The sequence below is a fragment of the Octopus bimaculoides genome, chromosome 6 (assembly GCF_046866305.1).
Source record: "Octopus bimaculoides isolate indiv1 chromosome 6, ASM4686630v1, whole genome shotgun sequence".
In the NCBI taxonomy this organism is placed as follows: Eukaryota; Metazoa; Mollusca; class Cephalopoda; order Octopoda; family Octopodidae; genus Octopus; species Octopus bimaculoides.
The window spans coordinates 94,799,244-94,819,912 of record NC_142933.1 but is presented as its reverse complement, the minus strand read 5'-3'; the positions used below and the strand labels follow the sequence as shown (position 1 = coordinate 94,819,912).

Genomic DNA, 20,669 nt, shown 5'->3' with positions numbered 1-20,669 from the left:
TGTTAAGGGTACACGTGTCAGTGGAGTATACAGCATCTTGCACGTTAATTTCACGAGCAGGCTGTTCCGTTGATCGGATCAGCTGGAACCCTCGTCGTCGCAAGCGACGGAGTGCCAACAACATCTTCCATGAAAAACAAATCAGGTCATAGGAAGATATTATCTTGCTTGGAAACGAGGGTTCACAAGAAGGGTACCCAGCTGAAGAATATCTGCCACAATGAATTCCATTTGACTCATGCAAGCATGAATAAGTGGACGTTAAATTGATGATGATGATGTTAAGAGAAAAAAATTAAGCATCACAGAACGGCCGATACAGCTCTCTCTCTTTCTTTCTCCCTCACGCTCTCTCTCTCCCTTTCTCTTTCTTCTTCCCTCTAACTCTCTTTCTCCCTCTAGCTCTCTTTTTCTTTCTTTCGCCCTCGCGTGCTCTCTCACTTTTTTCTCTTTCTTTCTCCCTCTCTTTCTCTTCCTCTCCCGCTTTCTTTCTCCCTCTCACTCTCTCTCACTTTCTTTTTCCCTCTCTCTCTTTCAACCTCTCACTCTTTCTTTCTCCCTCGTTTCATAGAATAAACCTGTAAAATAATGCGGATCTATTTTAAAACGGGGGGTGCCAGTATTTTCTTAACGAAACACTTTGAAACTTGGGACACTGGTAGAATGTGTCATATAAAACATCTTTTACTCTTAGTCTTCTTAACAAAAAAAAGGAATTCGCAAGTTATTCCATGTAAAAGTTGTATTTCTGTAATTTCAACCAATCACTGACGTCTATTCAGCTGAATAGAGTTTACTGCTGGGCGGTCATAAAAATGTTATTCCCTGTGACATATTTCATCCGGTTTAATCGTAATTTATACGCATATATTGTTTATATAATAAATTACGCTGTGCGTATTTATGTGTGTAACAATTTTAGAGTTCGGATTCTCGAGTTAGGGTTAGTTTTAGGGTTAGGGTTACGGTTAACAGTCTAGTTAGGGTTAGTGTTAGGGTTAGGGGATTAATACGATATACACCGTTACAGCGCTAACTGTTTTCAACTGAATAGACGTCAGTGATTAGTAGAAATTATCGAAATAAGACAATTTTTTACATGAAATAAATTCGAATACAAAAATATTTTTCTGTTCTATAACACAAAATAGATAAGTATACGAAGTTTGAAAGTCTTTCCGTACCAAAAACACTACATAAAACATGAATGAAAACTGGCGCCCCCATTTTAAAATAGATCCAATAATGCTTTGCTTTGTTTCAATGAAAACACTTAGAAAACAATTGTAAAAAAAGTTATTTTATTTTATAAATTCTATATTAAATTACAACAGTGTCAGTTCCGTTTTGATCGTACATTGTCGTATTTCCTTTTGCTGCGGTACCAAAGCATGTAGGGGATTCCAAGAGAAGGCAACGTCATAATAGCAAATATCAGCCAATCAAGCTAAAAGAAAGCAAAAACAACATATATATATATATATATATATATATATAAATGAGAATGTGTGTCTGTCTGTCTGTGTGTGTGTGTATCCCTAAAACTCGAGAACTACGCAACCAATTTCATTCAAATTTTACACATGCCTTGCTTAGGGTTCCAGTTGTGTTTTAGTAAAAAAAAATGTTTTAACTTCTTGCAGAGTTGGAGCCCACGGCAACATAATATCTCCACTATTTAAGTATTACGTGTCAAAAGTGAAACAAAAACACTCATGTCAAATACTTTCACTTTAAAAATGAAACAATCACATTTCGATACTGTAATGACAGATACTTTCAGAGAGAGAGAGAGAGATGTATATGTATACATACAGATGTATATGTACACGTATATGTAAAGATATATATATAGATATAGATCTATATGCATACATGTATATGTATACATATGTGTAGATGTATATATATAGATGTACATGTAATATGTACACATATATACATGCATACAGATATCTATACATATATACACCCATCACACACATACACATGCACACAAACACACACATTAGTCATTTGTTTTCTTATCCAAAACTACGTCAAAAGTACTGAACGGATCTTTATGAAATTTGGAAATTATATTCTATGCATAACGGCCATAACTCCCATGAAAATTCATATATTTTTGATGTTGATGAAATTTTAACCCGAACATAACAGATGAGCATTATTTGTAATTCAACGGTACAACAGTGTAAGACTACCCTTTCAGATATACTTACATTGTGATTTCTGCAATGTGGTGCATAAATTGTCAAGTAAATGAGACGCATCTTTGCCTCCACTGATTCACTTGCAAAGTGTTGAGTAAAATTATTTCGTTGCAGACCTCCTTTGAGTCTTTTTATTATCACTGCGACACACACAGTCCCCAGTTGGTAACTTTGATTTCAAGGCCTTCCCAGATGAGAGACTGGCATTCCACTTAATTTCTATGTTCCATGCTGGCATGGATTAGAGAGTTATTAATGTAGAAATATGGTATCGTAGCTACTAACAGTTGAGGGTTGCGTAGTCTAGACGGCGTTTTTAGATTTCATTATTATCTTTAGCCCGGGCAAAGCCGGGTATTTCTGCTAGTATATACATATATATATATATATATATATATATATATATATATATATATATATAAAAATTTCGAGCGAGATCGTTGCCAGTGCTCCTGGACCGGCTCTTGTGCGGGTGACACATGAAATTTTTCGAGCGAGATCGTTGCCAGTGCCCCTGGGCTGGCTTATGTGCGGGCGACACATGAAATGCACCATTTTGGGCGTGGCCGTTGCCAGTGCCGCCTGGCTGGCCTTCGTGGGATTTTCGATGAAGATCGTTGCCAGTGCCCCTGGACTGGCTCTTGTGCGGGTGACACATGAAATGCACCATTTTGAGCGTGACCGTTGCCAGGGCCGCCTGGCTGGCCTTCGTGAGATTTTCGAGCGAGATCGTTGCCAGTGCCCCTAGACTGGCTTTTGTGCGGGTGGCACATAAATTGCACCATTTTGAGCGTGGCCGTTGCCAGTACCGCCTGACTGGCCTTCGTGCGGGTGACACATAAAAGCACCCACTACACTCTCTGAGTGGTTGGCGTTAGGAAGGGCATCCCGCTGTAGAAACTCTGCCAAATCAGATTGGAGCCTGGTGTAGCCATCTGGTTTCACCAGTACTCAGTCAAATCGTCCAACCCATGCTAGCATGGAAAGCGGACGTTAAACGAAGATGATGATATATATGGGGTTTGGCCAAAAGTCACCCGACAGTAAATCAAAATTCCATAAATACTTAATCTTCAATTTTATTTATTCATTCCAATTATGAATGTTTAATAATTAATTGAATGTTGTGAGTTAAAATCAGCGTTTTTTGTTTTTGTTTTTTTCAGCATTTTATCTATTAACAAAATCTCATAAAATACTATTTTGTTTTAATCTTGGAATTGAATGGTTTTGATTTACTGTCTGGTAACTTTTGGCCAAACCTGTATGTGTGTATATATATATATATATATATATATATATATATATATATATTGGGTTGTCCGGAAAGTTTGTGCCGATTTTAAAGGAAAGAAAAAGGTCAATAAATACTTGCCATTACATTTTTAATCAACCAAATATGAACCATTCTGTTGCACAATGCATCTCCACCTTTCCTTTAACTTGAAAATACCCTCTTCCCAGAATTGAGGTGGTTTCATGGCAAATAAGTCAAAAGGTAAGCTAATATAAATCGGCACGAACTTTCCGGACAACCCAATATATATATATGTATATATATATGCATAAGAATTATCAGAACAGACAAACAGAAATTATAATGTGTCAAAGATAATCTCTTAAGCTTATAGCAATGGCAGTGGGGGGGGGGGGCACTAAGGAATGTAAATTCAAACTTGCAATACGATTTGGACCCTCAACTAAAAAGTCAAAAATCTTAATAGTTCATCCTTAACTTAATGTACTTGTGTAATAGTAGACCAAATCCCTCTTTTAGCATCCTCTTGCCCCAGTTCTCTCTCTTTCTCTCTCTCCATCATTACTTACCCTTCTATTCACACTTTTAGTCATTGCTTGAAATAAACAGAGATAGATCAAAGAGACTGTTTAGTTTTGCTAAGAACAAGGCAACTTCTCTGGGGCTGGTGCTATGATTAAAATGAATCTAAACACTTTATGTAAAGTAACTGGTATTAGAAAGGACATGCATCTGTCAAAACTACCCTAGAAATGAAATAGAGAAGCAGGATGCAGACCCCATTCCATCTAAGACGACACTGACAAAGGCCAAGATCTCCTGTCTGACGCATGTCACCATGGAAAGTGGATGTAAAAAGATGATGAAGTGAGTTTTATTACTATTTCAAGACAATAATACAAAGTTTGCACTTGGCTGTGGACACAAAACAGGACTAGAATTGGTAGTGAACTCTATGCTTTTTTCTTTGCCCTAGCCCATAATCCTTTTACAAAGCCTGAAATTTTGATCGACCCCAGTATGCAACTGGTACTTAATTTATCAACCCCGAAAGGATGAAAAGCAAAGTCAATCTCAGCGTAATTTGAACTCAGAACATAACAACGTGCGAAATACTGCTAAGCACTTCGTCAGGCCTGCTAATGTTTCTTATTTCTTTACTACCCACAAGGGGCTACACACAGAGGGGACAAACAAGAACAGACAAACGGATTAAGTCGATTATATCGACCCCAGTGCATAACTGGTACTTATTTAATCGAGGATGAAAGGCAAAGTCAACCTCGGCGGAATTTGAACTCAGAACGTAGCTGCAGATGAAATACCACTAAGCATTTCGCCCAGCCTGCTAATGTTTTTGCCAGCTCACCATCTTTACCCTAGTCCATAATGCAATCACACAGGAGGTCCTAACTGGGTGCTTATGAAAATAATAGGTCGTGTGTTAGAAACTTCAGTTATTACACAGCTTGTTAAAATACCTCTCTCCTTTACATATCAAGGATTCACTACCAACAAAACTGCTTTAAAAAAAAGTAACTATTTTGTATATTCCTTACTTAGAATATGTGGTTGGTATAAAAAAAAAGTATCCCAAAAATCCAACATTAATATAGGCATGCCTTAAAAAATCAACAAGCTTATTTTGTGCCTCAAAGTCTTAACCACATTTAATCAATAAAAAAAGCAACATGTTTCTACACAAGTCTCTAAATAAACTAATTGAAGGAGAGTTTGTATTGTCACATGATGTGTCAGAAACAGCAGCCAAACCTCTATCAAAGACTTCACCATCAATAAAGCATAAAACAATGTTGTCCCAGATATCCCCAAAATGTCAGGAAAGGATACAGCTGTGAATGGTTTTTATCTGCTCTGTCAAGGTTAGCCTGAAGCTGAACGACAACTGGAAAACTTCCCTAACAGAAATATGAGCAATTCCAACAGCTGCAGTTATTTGTCATAAATCCAACATGGATGTTTTGATACTAGTAAGAAAGAACAATTAACAACTCTTTATCAAACCCAGCACACCAATTAATTGTGTCCATTGTCCTGTGGATCAGAAACTTCAGTATGAAAAACATTTTATTAAAGGCACAATAGCTCAGAATCAGTGTCAAAGTACTCATAATATACAGTGGCCACTTTAAACTATTGTAAATTTCGACTAATTGCCAACTTATAAGTGGGTGTTTTGTATTGCGTTTATTACAGATGAAACATTGAAAATAGAAAAATGTCTATAATGAAAATTTATTAGATAATGTTCATTTCAAGAACAGAGCTCAAACAACTCTTCAAGATTGTGTGGATTCTTCTGACGAACTCTTCCCTTTAGCTCTGTCCACATTTGCTCGATGATATTTAAGTCAGGGTTCTGAACTGGCCAATCTTTCAATATGGTAACACCTTCATCAGCCAGACTCTGTTGTGTAGCACACAATCTGTGACATGGAGCTCAATCATGCTGAAAAATCTCACCTTCATCCAAGTTTGTCATCAAATTGTCCTCCAACAACTGAATGTATTGGGTATTATTCAAGTTACCATCAATTTTAACCAACTTTCTTGAACCATCATTTTTTTAGGCATCCCCAAAGCATCAGACTCTACCCACCAAACTTCACTGCTTTTATTGTGTAACATGGGTCATTTTGCTTACCTGGAGGCCTTCTGATAAATTCTCACTTATTAGAAAGGTTTAATCTAATCAATAAGAGATTAATGAGAGATGAATGTACCTAACTATTCCCAATGTAAAAATTCTTTCATCAAAATTCCATGTTAACTTATATTCTAAACACTAGGTTAATTAATAAGTTATTTTAATTCATTTGCGTGACACCGGTATCTGTCACAACTGTGATTTTGCTCAACTTGAAGGGTCTTCTTTTCAAGTATGACATACTGCCAAAGGGCTTGGTTATTGCGTCTGTGAAGTCCAACACTCGAAAGGAACTCAGCCACCTTGCCTCCGTGAGGCCCAATGCTCGAAAGGAACTTAGCTACTTTGCCTCTATATCTTTTAAAATTAATTAAAATTAAGGTACTATATTTCAAGTGAAATACGGTAACAAAAGAGTTAAATTTACCCAGTACTTGACTGATATTTTGTTTTATCAGCACAGGAGGATGAAATGCAAAGCTAACCATAGAAAGATTTGATCACAGAACATAAAAGGCCAGAACCAAATTTAATAAAACATCTTGTCTGACATTCTAATGATTCTGGTAATTCTATCAAGTCTTTTTCATATAGACACACACACACACACAGAGAGAAGCACAGGCCTGAACATACAGAATAGAGCATCAATATGCTTGAATGATTGCAACTAGGTTATATGGGGGTTTGTGCAGCCAGTGGAATTTATCCTCACCACATCTAAATGCCTATTCCTACGCCACTGAAAATACACATACATACAGCATCGTCATCATTCATAATTGTACTAACTACTATTTTCCCATGGCAGTATCAGGCGAAAAGATCTATCACAGTGATTCTCAACTGAGGTTCATATGATCCCTGGGGGTCCGTATAAGATGGGGGGGGGGGGGTCTACACAACAAAATAGTAAATTGGGGATCCACAGTAGTATTTTAAAGGCCCCTGAAAAAATTTTTGCTTTGTTATATATTACAAGAAACAACTAGGTTTCTTTCTCAAACATTTTACATAGTTTAACCTACACAAGTTAATGTGTGACAAACATAATAGGAATTTTGAAAGAAGTTTCTATAACATTAGTTTTTAAACATTAAATAGCTCTGGGTGTCCACCAGAATAAAATAATAACCAAAGGAGTCCAGAGATAAAAAAATGGTTGAGAACCCCTATCTATCATAAAGAATATTACCAAGTATCGTTTCCACTATGCAACACAGTGTCTTAAGACTTCATTTCATCACACGTCTTCCTTGGAGTACCCTCCACAGGCAACACAGCAGTTTATCACCCAGTACTGTCTCCAGGTATATGACATTGCCATACTAGCTCAGTTGTCTCCCTTACACATTTTGGTTGCTTTGCTTCTCAAATTTCTCTTCTGCTTTTTTGCGTATGATAACATTGTTGGTAGTATTTCTCTCCAGCTTCCAAAAATACTGTACATCATTCAACACTCAAGCCTTACAACCCAGTAGCTAATACCTCTCTTGCTTCAAAGAATCTGTCTTTCACACAGAGGGAGAAATCTATTGTTGCTAACACAGGAACAGATCCCTAAACTTTCTCTTTTCTCACCTTGCTACATCTACTTCCAACACTAATTAAATTACTGAAGTAATAGAAAATACGAAGAACATAAAGTAAATTTCCTTAGCAAATTATAAGTATAATTTTATGAGTTCCCTTACTTTAATAATTCCTACCTCTGAAGTTTCTGATTCATTGTCAACTTGTCAGAGACCCCACTGGACCTTTTCTATATTTACTGCTTACAATGACTACATGATAAGTTCTTACCAACTCCCTTTCTACATACTACCCCAGCTCACTTGCCAGACGCCATTAAAATTTTGTATTCTCTCCTATTTAACTGTCAAACTGATCTTTGCTATGTTAACCAGGAAACCTTTGGATTCGAAAGTCTGGAACTTTCTCTGCATTCCTCAAAAGATTCTGATATGTAACCCAAGTCATCAGCATGTGAAAATTCCCAAGACTAACTCATATTGAACTGCTATGTGACTGCCTCAAAAAATATAGGAGAAAAGGTGCAAACAGGGCAGTTAAACTTACCACATGCGGTGAGAATCTTCTTTCAAATTCTTTTTGATTTATAATTCCACCTTCTCCTGGAGCACTGGTATAACCAATCTACAAGCAAAGGGTTACATTAGTCTGTAGTAGTGAGTGATCAACATATTTCCTTTAACAAGTCTCTTGGTATTATTATGCAAAAAAAGAATTGTTTTAAATATTGTAATATTTGTTCTTTCTTACAAAGTAAAAGAAAAACAAATAAAATGTTCTTCAATCAGAAGTCTCCTTATTACAACTAATTACTTGTTTCATCTTCTTCGACCGCTTATTCCTGGGAGGGTCATGGGGGCAAAGTCCTCAGGCACACCTTCCATCAAGTCCTGTCAAAAGTACCCATTTCCAACTGATCCAGCTGGATCCCCAAGTGAGACCAACTGAGTTCATGGATGTTATCCAACTCTCTTACTCGTGGACTACTGCTGGGCCTCCTGCTAGTTGATTTTGCCTGTAAAACCTGTCTAAGATATTCTTACCACATGCCCCAGCAATTTTTATTCTAATAATGATGCTGAGTTGAAACCATTCAATGTCGGTGTTGGACTCTGCCAAGAGTGTGTACTGTTACCTCTCCTGTTCATAATCTTTACGGACAGGATTGACATGCACAGCCAGGTTGGAAGTGGTATCGAGACAAGTGGGCATAGGATCAGCCAGCTGGAATTTACAGACAACATGGTACTATTCAACTCGTCAGAAAGTGATTTCTGACATGCACTCAATAGGTTTGTTGCCAAGCGCTGCTCAGTAGGAATGGAAATCAGTGACATGAAGATTAAGACACTCGTCCTCTCAAGGAGGCTTGTGCAATGCCCTCTACATGTGAGTAGCATTTCACTGAAGCAAATGCAGAAGTTCAAGCATCTCAGCTAATCTGAAATTTGAGAGGAAAAGGCTAGCTGATTACATCAACCCTTGGATTTGGTTGGGACTTATTTTATTGAGTCTGAAAGGATGAAAGGCAAAGTCAACTTCACTGAAACTTGAACTCAGAATGTAAAACCAGAAGAAATGCTACTAAACACTTCATCTGGCATGCAAACGATTCTGCCAGCTTGCCACTTTCTTACCATTAAATTAATTGTCAACAGATGAAATTTTTAAAGGAACTAAGAATTCATTTACAATGTAAAGTGCTAACATGAAAACTTAATGATTCCAACAGATCAGATTTCAAATGTCTAAAACAAGAGAATTTTCTGATTACACACGACACTAGTAGTTGTTTTTTTAAACATGGTATTTAAAAATACATTATAAGTTTCAGGGTGGAGGTGAACTTCTCAGAAAACTATACATACCGTTCTTTCTTCAGCATCATCTTTTGGAAGATATGTCAACTGTGCAGCAGTGAAATTGAAAAACCCAAACTTTAGAGGTTTCATAACGACCGCATGTGTAACATTGCTCTTACTGGGGTAATTGTCAAGGAAAGAATATCAAATAGAAAGGGCAAAAATAGACAGACACACATGAAGACAATCTTTCGAAATTCAACTGAAACAAAGTTGAAAAGCAGTCACAGATTTAAAGACAAAACAACAGTCCATGTAAGAATTAGCTCATATTATTGTAAATCACAAGAATCCTTATTAGTTTCCAGCTAGTACACTGCTCCATTACAAAGTGTTTTTGCCTTTCCACGGGAGAAAAACAGTTTACTATCATGCAAAGTGCACAGAACTACGTGATTCACGGTGTAAGTAGGTATGGAAAGTGTTCGTTCAAGGGAGGTAACTATTTTAACGGCGTATACGTAAACGGAATAAAAGTGTTAAACGCTGGTCTCACAGGCTGAGACAAAAATAGAAGTAATGACACTAAATGTTTAGAACTTAAGATAATTTGTATCCTATTCACAATGACTTAATTACATATTATGTAATCGTAATAATATTGGTGACAGAGTTTGCTGCTATAAATAGTCAAAGTATCCTGTAATAAGTCAACAAGAGAGTATGGTAAGGTAGACGGTTGATAAATACATTATCACTGGAATTACAGCATGAAATCAAGCCCTTTATGTAACTTTTCAATAACCAACTGGTGACAAGCACAACAAATATTTTTCTTTTGGAAATTAGTATTCATTTCATCATTTTGTATAAGCTCCAAGAAATTTTATACAAGTTAAACTATAATTATTGATTGTACGTCATAATTCCTGATATTACCTATTGTGGTAAAAGCATCTTTGTCATATGACAAGTAACACTCTAGTTGCTTTAACAGTTGCTGGCACTCCGTCGCTTACGACGTCAAGGGTTCCAGTTGATCCGATCAACGGAACAGCCTGCTTGTGAAATTAACGGGCAAGTGGCTGAGCACTCCACAGACACGTGTACCCTTAACATAGTTCTCGGGGATATTCAGTGTGACACAGTGTGACAAGGCTGATCCTTTGAATTACAGGCACAACAGAAACAGGAAGAAAGAGTGAGAGAAAGTTGTGGTGAAAGAGTACAGCAGGGTTCGCCACCATCCCCTGCCGGAGCCTCATGGAGCTTTAGGTGTTTTCACTCAATAAACACTCACAACGCCCGGTCTGGGAGTCGAAACCGCGATCCTATGACCGCGAGTCCGTTGCCCTAACCAATGGACCATTGCGCTTCCTGCTTTAACAGTAAATAAAGGATAACAATACAAAAACATATCAGCCCTTTCATGTCTGGTTCATGAGTGTTATTGCAAAAAGATACGGAGCAATTCTGTCCCACTGAACTTCAAGGAAACCTTGCACGAGATTGAAGTCACTTGCTGGGAATCCTTCTTCCTTCAGTTTCACATCTGTAGCAGTACTGCAAATAGCATGAAAATAAAGGTTTGCATTATTAGGTGATTTGACAAACATTTATACAAAAAAAATTTACAAGACATCAATTAAGCAATATTTTCAATCTACATATTCTATTAAATATCTTAACTTTCCTTCCACATGTATATACAGGGTGGCCCAAAAGTAGGTTTACAGTTATCACTGGCTCCTGTGCAGGTGACATGTAAAATACACCATTTTGAGCATGGCTGTTGCCAGTACCGCCTGATTGGCCTTCGTGCTGGTGGCACATAAAAAGTACCCACTACACTCTCAGAGTGGTTGGCGTTAGGAAGGGCATCCAGCTGTAGAAACTCTGCCAGATCAGATTGGAGCCTGGTGTAGCCATCTGGTTCACCAGTCCTCAGTCAAATCGTCCAACCCATGCTAGCATGGAAAGAAGATGATGATGATGATGATGATGACGTAGGCACTTTCCTTTAAAACATTTTATTACATTTAAATTTCTATCTTACAATTAACTAAATTAGCACACAATAATGGTTTCATATTTTATCATAATTAAGATGTAAACTTAATATACGAATGCGAAAGAGATAGTTGATTAACTTTAAACCTACTTTTGGGCCACCCTGCATATAGGCATATATATATATATATATATATATATATATATGTGCACACACACACACACATACATACATATACACATCTATATACATATACACACACGTATGTGTATTTATAATAAGCTATATATAAAAACAATCTAACATTAAACTGAAGGATTATGCAACACTTTTAGTAGAGTACATATTTATTAACACACCACTCAGTTCAGGAATTGAAACTGCAATCTTGCAATCAAAAGTGCAACACCCTAGCCACTAGGCCATGTGCCTTCACACATAATATAAATGTACCTTAAACATAATTCCCAAGACAAATTCACATGTAAATATTCGATACAAGATAGATTTCAATGTGCTTTTATCTATGCAATTTTTTCATTCCATGTCCATCTCATTCATTGTTTACAATGTTCTCTCTCTCTCTCTCTCACACACACACACAGATAGACACACACACGCTCCAGGTTTGATTTCTTTATTACACAAATACCACATTAAAATTTTGCAATTCAACATGGGGCATCCAAAAAATATGGGCATTATTTTGCTGGAACTCGCACACTTCATTAATTTACGTCAAAATTTTTTATTTATTTTCTTTTTCATGCCATGTTCAGCTCTATGTATTTATAGTCAGTCGCACGTGCACATGTGTTTTTGCATGTATGTTTGTATATGTTTATGTATGGTGTGTGTGAGTAAAGGAGTGTGTTGTCGTATTCATACATACATAAATGCATATGCTTACATCTTTTTGTATGTGTGTGTGTGTGTGTGTGCGTGTATGTATGTGCGTATGAGAGAGAGAGAGAGTGATGCCTAAGTGTCACTCACTCTCTCACACACGCACACATACATGTGAAGGCGCATGGCTCAGTGGTTAGAGCATCGAGCTTACGATCGTGAGGTTGTGAGTTCGAATCCCGGACCGGGCTGCGCGTTGTGTTCTTGAGCAAGACACTTTATTTCACGTTGCTCCAGTTCACTCAGCTGTAGAAATGAGTTGCAACATCATTTCTAAAAGCAACTAAAAGATCTCGAATTTACAGGGCAGATGTAGTTGACAGGTGCCAGTTGAGTACCTGTACTCAATTGGTACTACAGTTGATAAAGGGGAAGGCTGACTTTAGTGTGATTTGAACTCAAAACAGAAGCATACTCAACTAAATGCTGCAAGGTATTTTGGCCATCACACTGGGCAAATCAGTCAATTTATAAATTTGCTAATAATATTCATTAAAATATCACATTGAAATGAAAAGCAATTTTCAGAAAGCATAACTAAATCTTACATAAGTAAAAGAAAATAAAAATCACCAAAACCAAATCAATTTGGTGTAAACATCATTTATAAAGGTCAGTGTCATTGGTGTCATGTATAAACACATGTGGTTTTCTGCAGTGCTGACCTTTATACAAGATGTTTACACCAAATAAACTTGGTGTAAACATCATCTAAGATAAAGGTCACAACTGGTGTTAAGATAAACACATTAAGTTTTCTTCAAAACAATAATTAATAGCAAACAGGGATTTTAAATGCAAATACCTCAGCCAAAACTTAATGTAATATGAATGGGAATATGCAGCAGTGTTTATTTATTTAACCAGAACAGCATGAACAAAAGGTATTAAATGAGTCGACAAAAAGACAAAAGGCCCTCCATGTGGTCACTCAAAGTCCTAGAAATAGTAGCCAAATCCTCAAATCATACCCTACTGTCTTCCACCCTTAAGTATTCACATTATTCTGCTAAATGTAATGCTTATTTAATTCATGGTGTTTTGAATTAATCAGACATCATCTCATAGCTTTGAAGTTTTGATGATATGATTGTATATATTTAAAATGACACTGCAGAGTAGATGTGAGAGGTCAGATCTAGCTGGTTTAAATTCTAAAGGGTTAAGAAAGGAAGGACACATTGCAGTTGTAGAAAAATGGAATAGCCTCAGTGGTTGAAATGCTTTTGATTTTATATACTATCTCAGTCAAGGATAAAACAAAGTTTCAGAAAGCCAAATAAGCAACTTGCTTTCAATTTATAACTGTAACTGCTACATTTAGATTGCTAATATTTTTAAAAAAAGACAAGACAGCGAGCTGGCAGAAACGTTAGCACACCAGGCGAAATGCTCAGCAGTATTTCGTCTGTCTTTACGTTCTGAGTTCAAATTCTGCCAAAGTCAACTTTGTCTTTCATCCTTTCATCATCATCATTTAACGTCCGCTTTCCATGCTAGCATGGGTTGGACGATTTGACCGAGGACTGGTGCAACCGGATGGCTACACCAGGCTCCAATCTAATTTGGCAGAGTTTCTACAGCTGGATGCCCTTCCTAACGCCAACCACTCAGAGAGTGTAGTGGGTGCTTTTACGTGTCACCCGCACGAAAACAGCCACGCTGTCGATAAATTAAGTACCAGTTGTGTATTGGGAGTGAACTAATCAGCTGGCCCGCTCCCCAAAAATTTCAGGCCTTGTGCCTAGAGTAGAAAAGAGTAGTTTTAAGAAAGACATCAATGTCACACAATGACATTTCATCTTGTCTGTAAATATGGAGACGAATGACAATAAGAAATCAATATTTTACGTACCTATAATGTTAGATGCGCGCATGTGTGTGTGTGTGTGTATGTATATGTATGTATGTATGTATATATATATATATATATATATATATAGTTCAAAAAAACAATAACAAAAAAAACAAAAAAACAACAAAGTGAGGACGTGATATGGATAGTATTATTGGACGCTCAGGAAAGGAAAGAGAGAGTGTATGACGTTTCGGGCGTAGCCCTTCGTCGGAAAGATGGAAGTTCGGAGAATGGAAGAACGGAGAAAGAGGAAAATGGTACCGATGCCCACGAGGTTACATTATGAAAAGACCGGAAGAGGAGGTGGTGGGGGAAATATATATATATCATTGTCATCATTCAATGTCCCTGTTCCATGCTGGCATGGGTTGGATGGTTTGACAGGGTCCAATAGTTCCAAGGACTGCACTGAGCCCCAATGTCTGCTAACGGTCTCTTTTGCCAAACCACTAAGTTACATTGGTTGTCAAGCAATGGTGGGTAGACAAACACAGATACACAAACACACATACATACATATATATATATATATATATATATATATATATATATATATACGACGGGCTTCTTTTAGTTTCCGTCTACCAAATCCACTCACTAGGCTTTGGTCAGCCCAAGGGTATAGCCCACTTCACAGCATGGACTGGGTGCTTTTTTCATGCCATCCACGCTACTGAGGTCACCATGCAGTTCTCAGGACTACAAGTCTTGCAGGATGGGGATCAGCTTCATGTTAGGGGACGATGAGCTTACTATGAGAGTCGATGGGGTGCAGTGCAGATTCCTGGAGAAAGATCTACATGGCTACTCACATCTAGTAGGGGAAAAAGGGAAAGACAGAAATAGAAAATGATCAATAGAAGCTGCAAGATAGATAATGGTGACTAAGTGCTCAGGTGGTCCCACAAGGCACAAGATGAGTAGAAGTGGATGGGTAGGTGGTTTGCAAGATTATATGGGAAGGCGAATGAAGAGTAGGGAAAGCGACTGCTAGAATGGGTAGAGCTGAAGGGTGGATGAAGCAAGATCCAGGAGCTGGGGAAGATAGAGGGATGCAGAAAATTGGGAGCAGTGAGTAGCAGGGATAATAATAATGATACATTCACTGAAGGTGGGGAGGACAAAAGAGGGATATGATATGGCTGGGTAGTCTATGGAGCTAAGGCAGAAGGGGAAGAGGCAGGCTTAATGCATGAGGTATGGCAAGTGTCACTAAAACAGGTGGAGAAATATATTATTCTTTTACTTGTTTCAGTAATTTTGACTGCAGCCATGCTGGAGCATGGCTTCTAGTCGAACAAATCGACCCCAGAACTTATTTTTTGTAAGCCTGGAACTTATTCTATCGGTATCTTTTGCCAAACTGCTAAGTTACAGAGACATAAACACAACAACATTGGTTGTCAAGCAATGGTGGGTAGACAAACACAGACACACAAACATATATATACAACGGGCTTCTTTTAGTTTTCGTCTACCAAATCCACTCACTAGGCTTTGGTCGGCCCGAGGCTATAGTAAGAGACACTTACCCAAGGTGCCCCCAGTGAGACTGAGACCAAAACCATGTGGTTAGGAAACAAGCTTCTTACCACACAGCCACTCCTGCACATTTCATCATCATCATCATCATCGTTTAACGTCCGCCTTCCATGCTAGCATGGGTTGGACGATTTGACTGAGGACTGGTGAACAAGATGGCTGCACCAGGCTCCAATCTGATCTGGCATAGTTTCTACAGCTGGATGCCCTTCCTAATGCTAACCACTCCGAGAGTGTAGTGGGTGCTTTTACGTGCCACTGGCACGAGGGCCAGTCACATGGTACTGGCAACGGCCACACTCAAAAAAGGTGTATTTTTACGTGCCACCTGCACGGGAGCCAGTCCAGCAGCACTAGCAACGACCTCACTCAAATGATTTTCTAACATGCCACCAGCACAAGTGCTAGAAGGCAATGAATGACAAACAGGATTTAAGTAGTGATCTTCATTAGCTTACAACTGTTTCAACCATTGGAAGCAGTGCTCTTAGAGCTGAGTACCTATGCAACATCCTATTACTTCCTCAGAGCCATCAAAAAGCATAAGTATACATCATTTAAATAACAGAAGAATATAAACAAAAACAAGTACACATAAAAATTAAGCAATAACAGAATAAAAGAACTAATATGTTCATAATACTTACGCTTCCCCAACATTGAAGATCCTGTATTCTACAGTTACATCTTTTCCTTCAACCAAATATTGATTCATAACATTCTTAGATGCTAACAATCTGGCAACTTTCTCCTCTTCTGCTCCCAACGTCAGGGCAAACAGACACAAGAAACTTAAGAAAACACTCAGTAAGGACAGGGAATTCATCATCTGAAAATTACACAAATAACTGAAGTGAAATAACATTGAAACATAAGTTTGTTATATTTAAAAAAATCTTTTTTTTAAATGTCAAAGAAAAGAATTGCAAGACAAATTCTTCAGCAGGAGACCCAGAAAGGATTGCAAAACAGATTCTTCAGCAGGAGACCCAGAAAGGATTGCAAAACAGATTCTTCAGCAGGAGACCCAGAAAGGATTGCAAAACAGATTCTTCAGCAGGAGACCCAGAAAGGATTGCAAAACAGATTCTTCAGCAGGAGACCCAGAAAGGATTGCAAAACAGATTCTTCAGTAGGAGACCCAGAAAGGATTGCAAAACAGATTCTTCAGCAGGAGACCCAGAAAGGATTGCAAAACAGATTCTTCAGCAGGAGACCCAGAAAGGATTGCAAAACAGATTCTTCAGCAGGAGACCCAGAAAGGATTGCAAAACAGATTCTTCAGCAGGAGACGAGATGGTGGAATATCCATAGTCTAAACTGGTCATATTTATGAATTCAGCCAGAAAGTGTAATGACGGTTGCTTCTAAGACCCTATGGAGGTGCTTGAGGACTCTACCCCAACAACCCTTTCAGGAATAATGAATAGGAGCTGGAGGGGGGGATTAAAAAATATAATTCAAACAAATTCAAATTTGGAGAAATGCCAAACATTATATCATGTAACAAGAAAACTGTTCTTATCTACCAAATCCACTTACAAGGCTTTGGTCAACCCAAGGCTATAGTAGAAGCCACTTGCCCAAGGTGCCACAGCGGGACTGAACTCAGAACCATGTGACTGGAAACAAACTTCTTACCACAGAGCCACACCTAATGTAACTGTTGCAGGGTATTAGTGAGAAACAAACAACAAATTCAATGACAGTCACAGAAAGCATTATATCTGAGAAAGAATTCAACAGAAATTTTAGTAGTTGATCTGTAATGTGCACAGAAGATGAGAAAAGAAAAATTGGATGTGTCTAATGTATTTATATGCATAGCTTAAGCGTCAACAAGTTCAGAGAAGCGGAAATTATTACAATAGCTGTAGGAGAAACAAAAGATATTCTTCAATGGAAACAACCATGTCACCTCACCTGTCTTAGAGGGTCTGAAAAGTCAATGGTCATTCCACACCAAACCTACAGAAAGGTGAGCAGAGTTTGGAGAATGTTTGGGAATGAAGGCTTGCCAATCAGGCTGGTAGCCTTTTTTTGATGCAGTATGGAATGCATCTATCTACATGTGTAATGCATGTGTAATGTAGCTGCACTTAGATTTCCAGTAATCCAAAGAGATTAATTTACAAAAACATTTCATGTCAACTGCAGCTTCAGTTGTAAATAATTCTTAGTAACAGGAAATGTGTTTTTATATCAAATGCATTTTTTAACAAAATTTTTTTTGAATATTATTTAGCTGAAAAAACTAGGGCATGACTTATAGATGGGGCAAAGCTGTGCTTGAGAAGACCTTACAAGCCAAGTGAGATCGTAGTCGTGGCTGATGCCAGTGTTGCGTAACTGGCACATAAAAATCACCCCTCAAACGTTGGGTGATATGTTGTGCTTGAGAAGACCTTTCAAGCCAAGTGAGATCGTAGCTGTGGCCAATGCCAGTGCAGTTTGACTGGCACAACTACTGTTGAGAAAAATAACTAATATCTTGGAGTATCTAATAAAACAATCTTCTGAATACAAGAATCTGCAACTCTAAGAGTTGAAAAGTTGTGATTACGAATCCTGTGAATGGAACATACATGTCTATTGAGAATAATGAAAGGAAAAAAATAAGGTAAGATTTATTGCAGTCTACAACATTCACATTGTACAATATAGTTTTCGAAATAAGGCCTAAATAATTAAGGAGATATATTAGATGGCCAACAGTTACAGAACATGGGGATAAAAAAATATATATTGAACTATTTTCTGATTAAGTTAGAATAAATTAATAATATTTCAGAAGGATTTGGATGGCAAATCAGTAGAGCACCAAGGAAAATGTTTTGTGGTATTTAGTTACATCTCTTTCAGTTCTGAATTAAAATTGTACCAAGATCAACTCCACTTTCCATTTTGCCAAGATCATATGTAAGCCAATTATGAAATTACTCAACATCCTTGTTGACAAAAAGTAAAATTAACCAAATCACCATCAAATAACACTCTACTGCTTTAAAAATGGAGGAACACATAAGGCAATGGTAGATAATCCAATAGCATAAAAAGACAGGTTGATCACACCTGAAATAATTTTGATCATAAGCCTGCTTGTTCAAGCATAACTTAGGCCAGGGGTCTCCAAACTGTTTAGACCATCGACCCCTTCATGGAATCCTTGACCCTCATCGACCCCCAGGCATGCACAAGAAAATAAATAAATTATAATAACAATTAAGTAGGCGTGCATTTATTGACCCCTTGAATAGTCCCATCGATCCCTAGGGGTCGATATCAACCACTTTGGAGACCCCTGATTTAGGCCAAAGAACAACAATAGTTGATTAGTGTAACCTACATAGAGCCAGATAGATTGAGCAATTGTGCTAGATGTAACAGAACACTGCTATCTGATAGTTCTGAATGTTTAACAAATTAAAAACAGGAAAAAAAAAAAAGTTATAAACTTATAATGATTATCTTTTCAAGTCAAACTTGTTTTCTCCCTTACATGTGCAAGTGAAGATAATTTGGTAAATTTTTACCGATAATTTTGTCCCGTGTTAGAAGGCCATCATTTTGAGATTGGGAAATATCTCCAAAACCACGAGTTACCTGTTGATTTGCCATTATTGAATTCCTTGTTTTATGATTTGAGAAATAACAACAAAAATAAATGTGCAACATTGCGTTAAAAAGAATATGGAATACAAAATAATAATTTCAGTAATATTTTACACAGCGAAATAATTGGAAAATATTTTTTGTAACTATATTCCCAAATGTTGAGTAAATCTAAACTTAGAAGGTACTGCCAATTGTTTCATGTAATTGAATGGTTGAAGCGTGTTTTTGTCCCTAAATTAACAAATTGATAAACATTTTTCAATGAAAATATGTTGTCTGCTTAAAAAGCTGTCTCAAAGGGCCTACACAGTCAGCATTTTTGTCTGCAGTTCTTGAAAATTATTCGCGATTTGGTATCTATAGCTAAACACTGCGATTGATATTTTCAAATGGAACAAATATCAATTCACAACTGGCAAGAAATAACGAATATTTAGGTAATTCTGGGGGAAATTTGTAGAAAAATTAAAAAATAAAAACGAAAAATCGAATGATAATTTAACAAGTCAGACGTTCTTACAAACGATAAAACTATTCTTAATAATTATTTTCGTTGATTTGGTGAAAAAGCAATATCTTCTCATTAAATAGGAGCCAAATATTGGTGTAGAATAATGTAGACCCAATGAATGAACATTTCAACTGAGAAACGTGCGATTCTGTTGATGATTTGAACCGATTGAATAATAAATGTAGTCAAGTGGAAATACTGCTCTTTTATTATATTTTTGATTTCATAGTAAAGCGGATTTTGTTTATGTTTACGAAGTTTACTAAACGTAAACGGTCGCAGATTAAACAGTTATATTTACGAAGGACCATGAGACCCAAACGTTTGCCTTAAGTTAAATGCCACGTAAGCATTAGCATCAACAATAACAGATGCGAGCTTTAAGTTGACTCGAAGTAATCGATATATCCCAGGGGAAATTATGATAAATGATAGAATAACACCGATTCGTGTAATATAATATTGAAGAATTTTAACAATATGTTCAACAAAACTGATCAAATCTGTAAATATATGAGAAACACGAAGGAGGAGTGTCAATGAACTTACGATGACCGGTGTTGGCAGTGTGGAAAAGAACGTGGCATTATGGGAACATTGATATTAACATTTACAAATATGTAATTTACTGCGATATTGAGTTAAGTTGTTTTTTTTTTATCACAAATAAATTCTAAAAGACAGACGTATAAAATCCTTCCTAAAATATTTAAATATAACTGATTGTTCTATTGTACTCAAACTCTAAATCT

At 37.2% G+C, this 20,669-nt stretch overlaps 1 protein-coding gene across 1 annotated transcript; it reads right to left on the bottom strand.

Annotated features, from left to right (window-relative positions):
- Positions 1–1,284: 1,284 nt before the first annotated feature.
- On the bottom strand, positions 1,285–20,620 carry LOC106869478 (translocon-associated protein subunit beta). The gene is made up of 6 exons (XM_089354328.1): positions 20,467–20,620; positions 16,439–16,620; positions 10,939–11,037; positions 9,541–9,652; positions 8,219–8,296; positions 1,285–1,447 (listed from the first exon to the last, which is right to left on the bottom strand). Exons 2-6 carry the CDS (start codon positions 16,618–16,620, stop codon positions 1,337–1,339), a joined length of 582 nt encoding a protein of 193 aa, XP_089210454.1. The 5' UTR covers positions 20,467–20,620; the 3' UTR covers positions 1,285–1,336.
- Between the last annotated feature and the right edge of the window lie 49 nt (positions 20,621–20,669).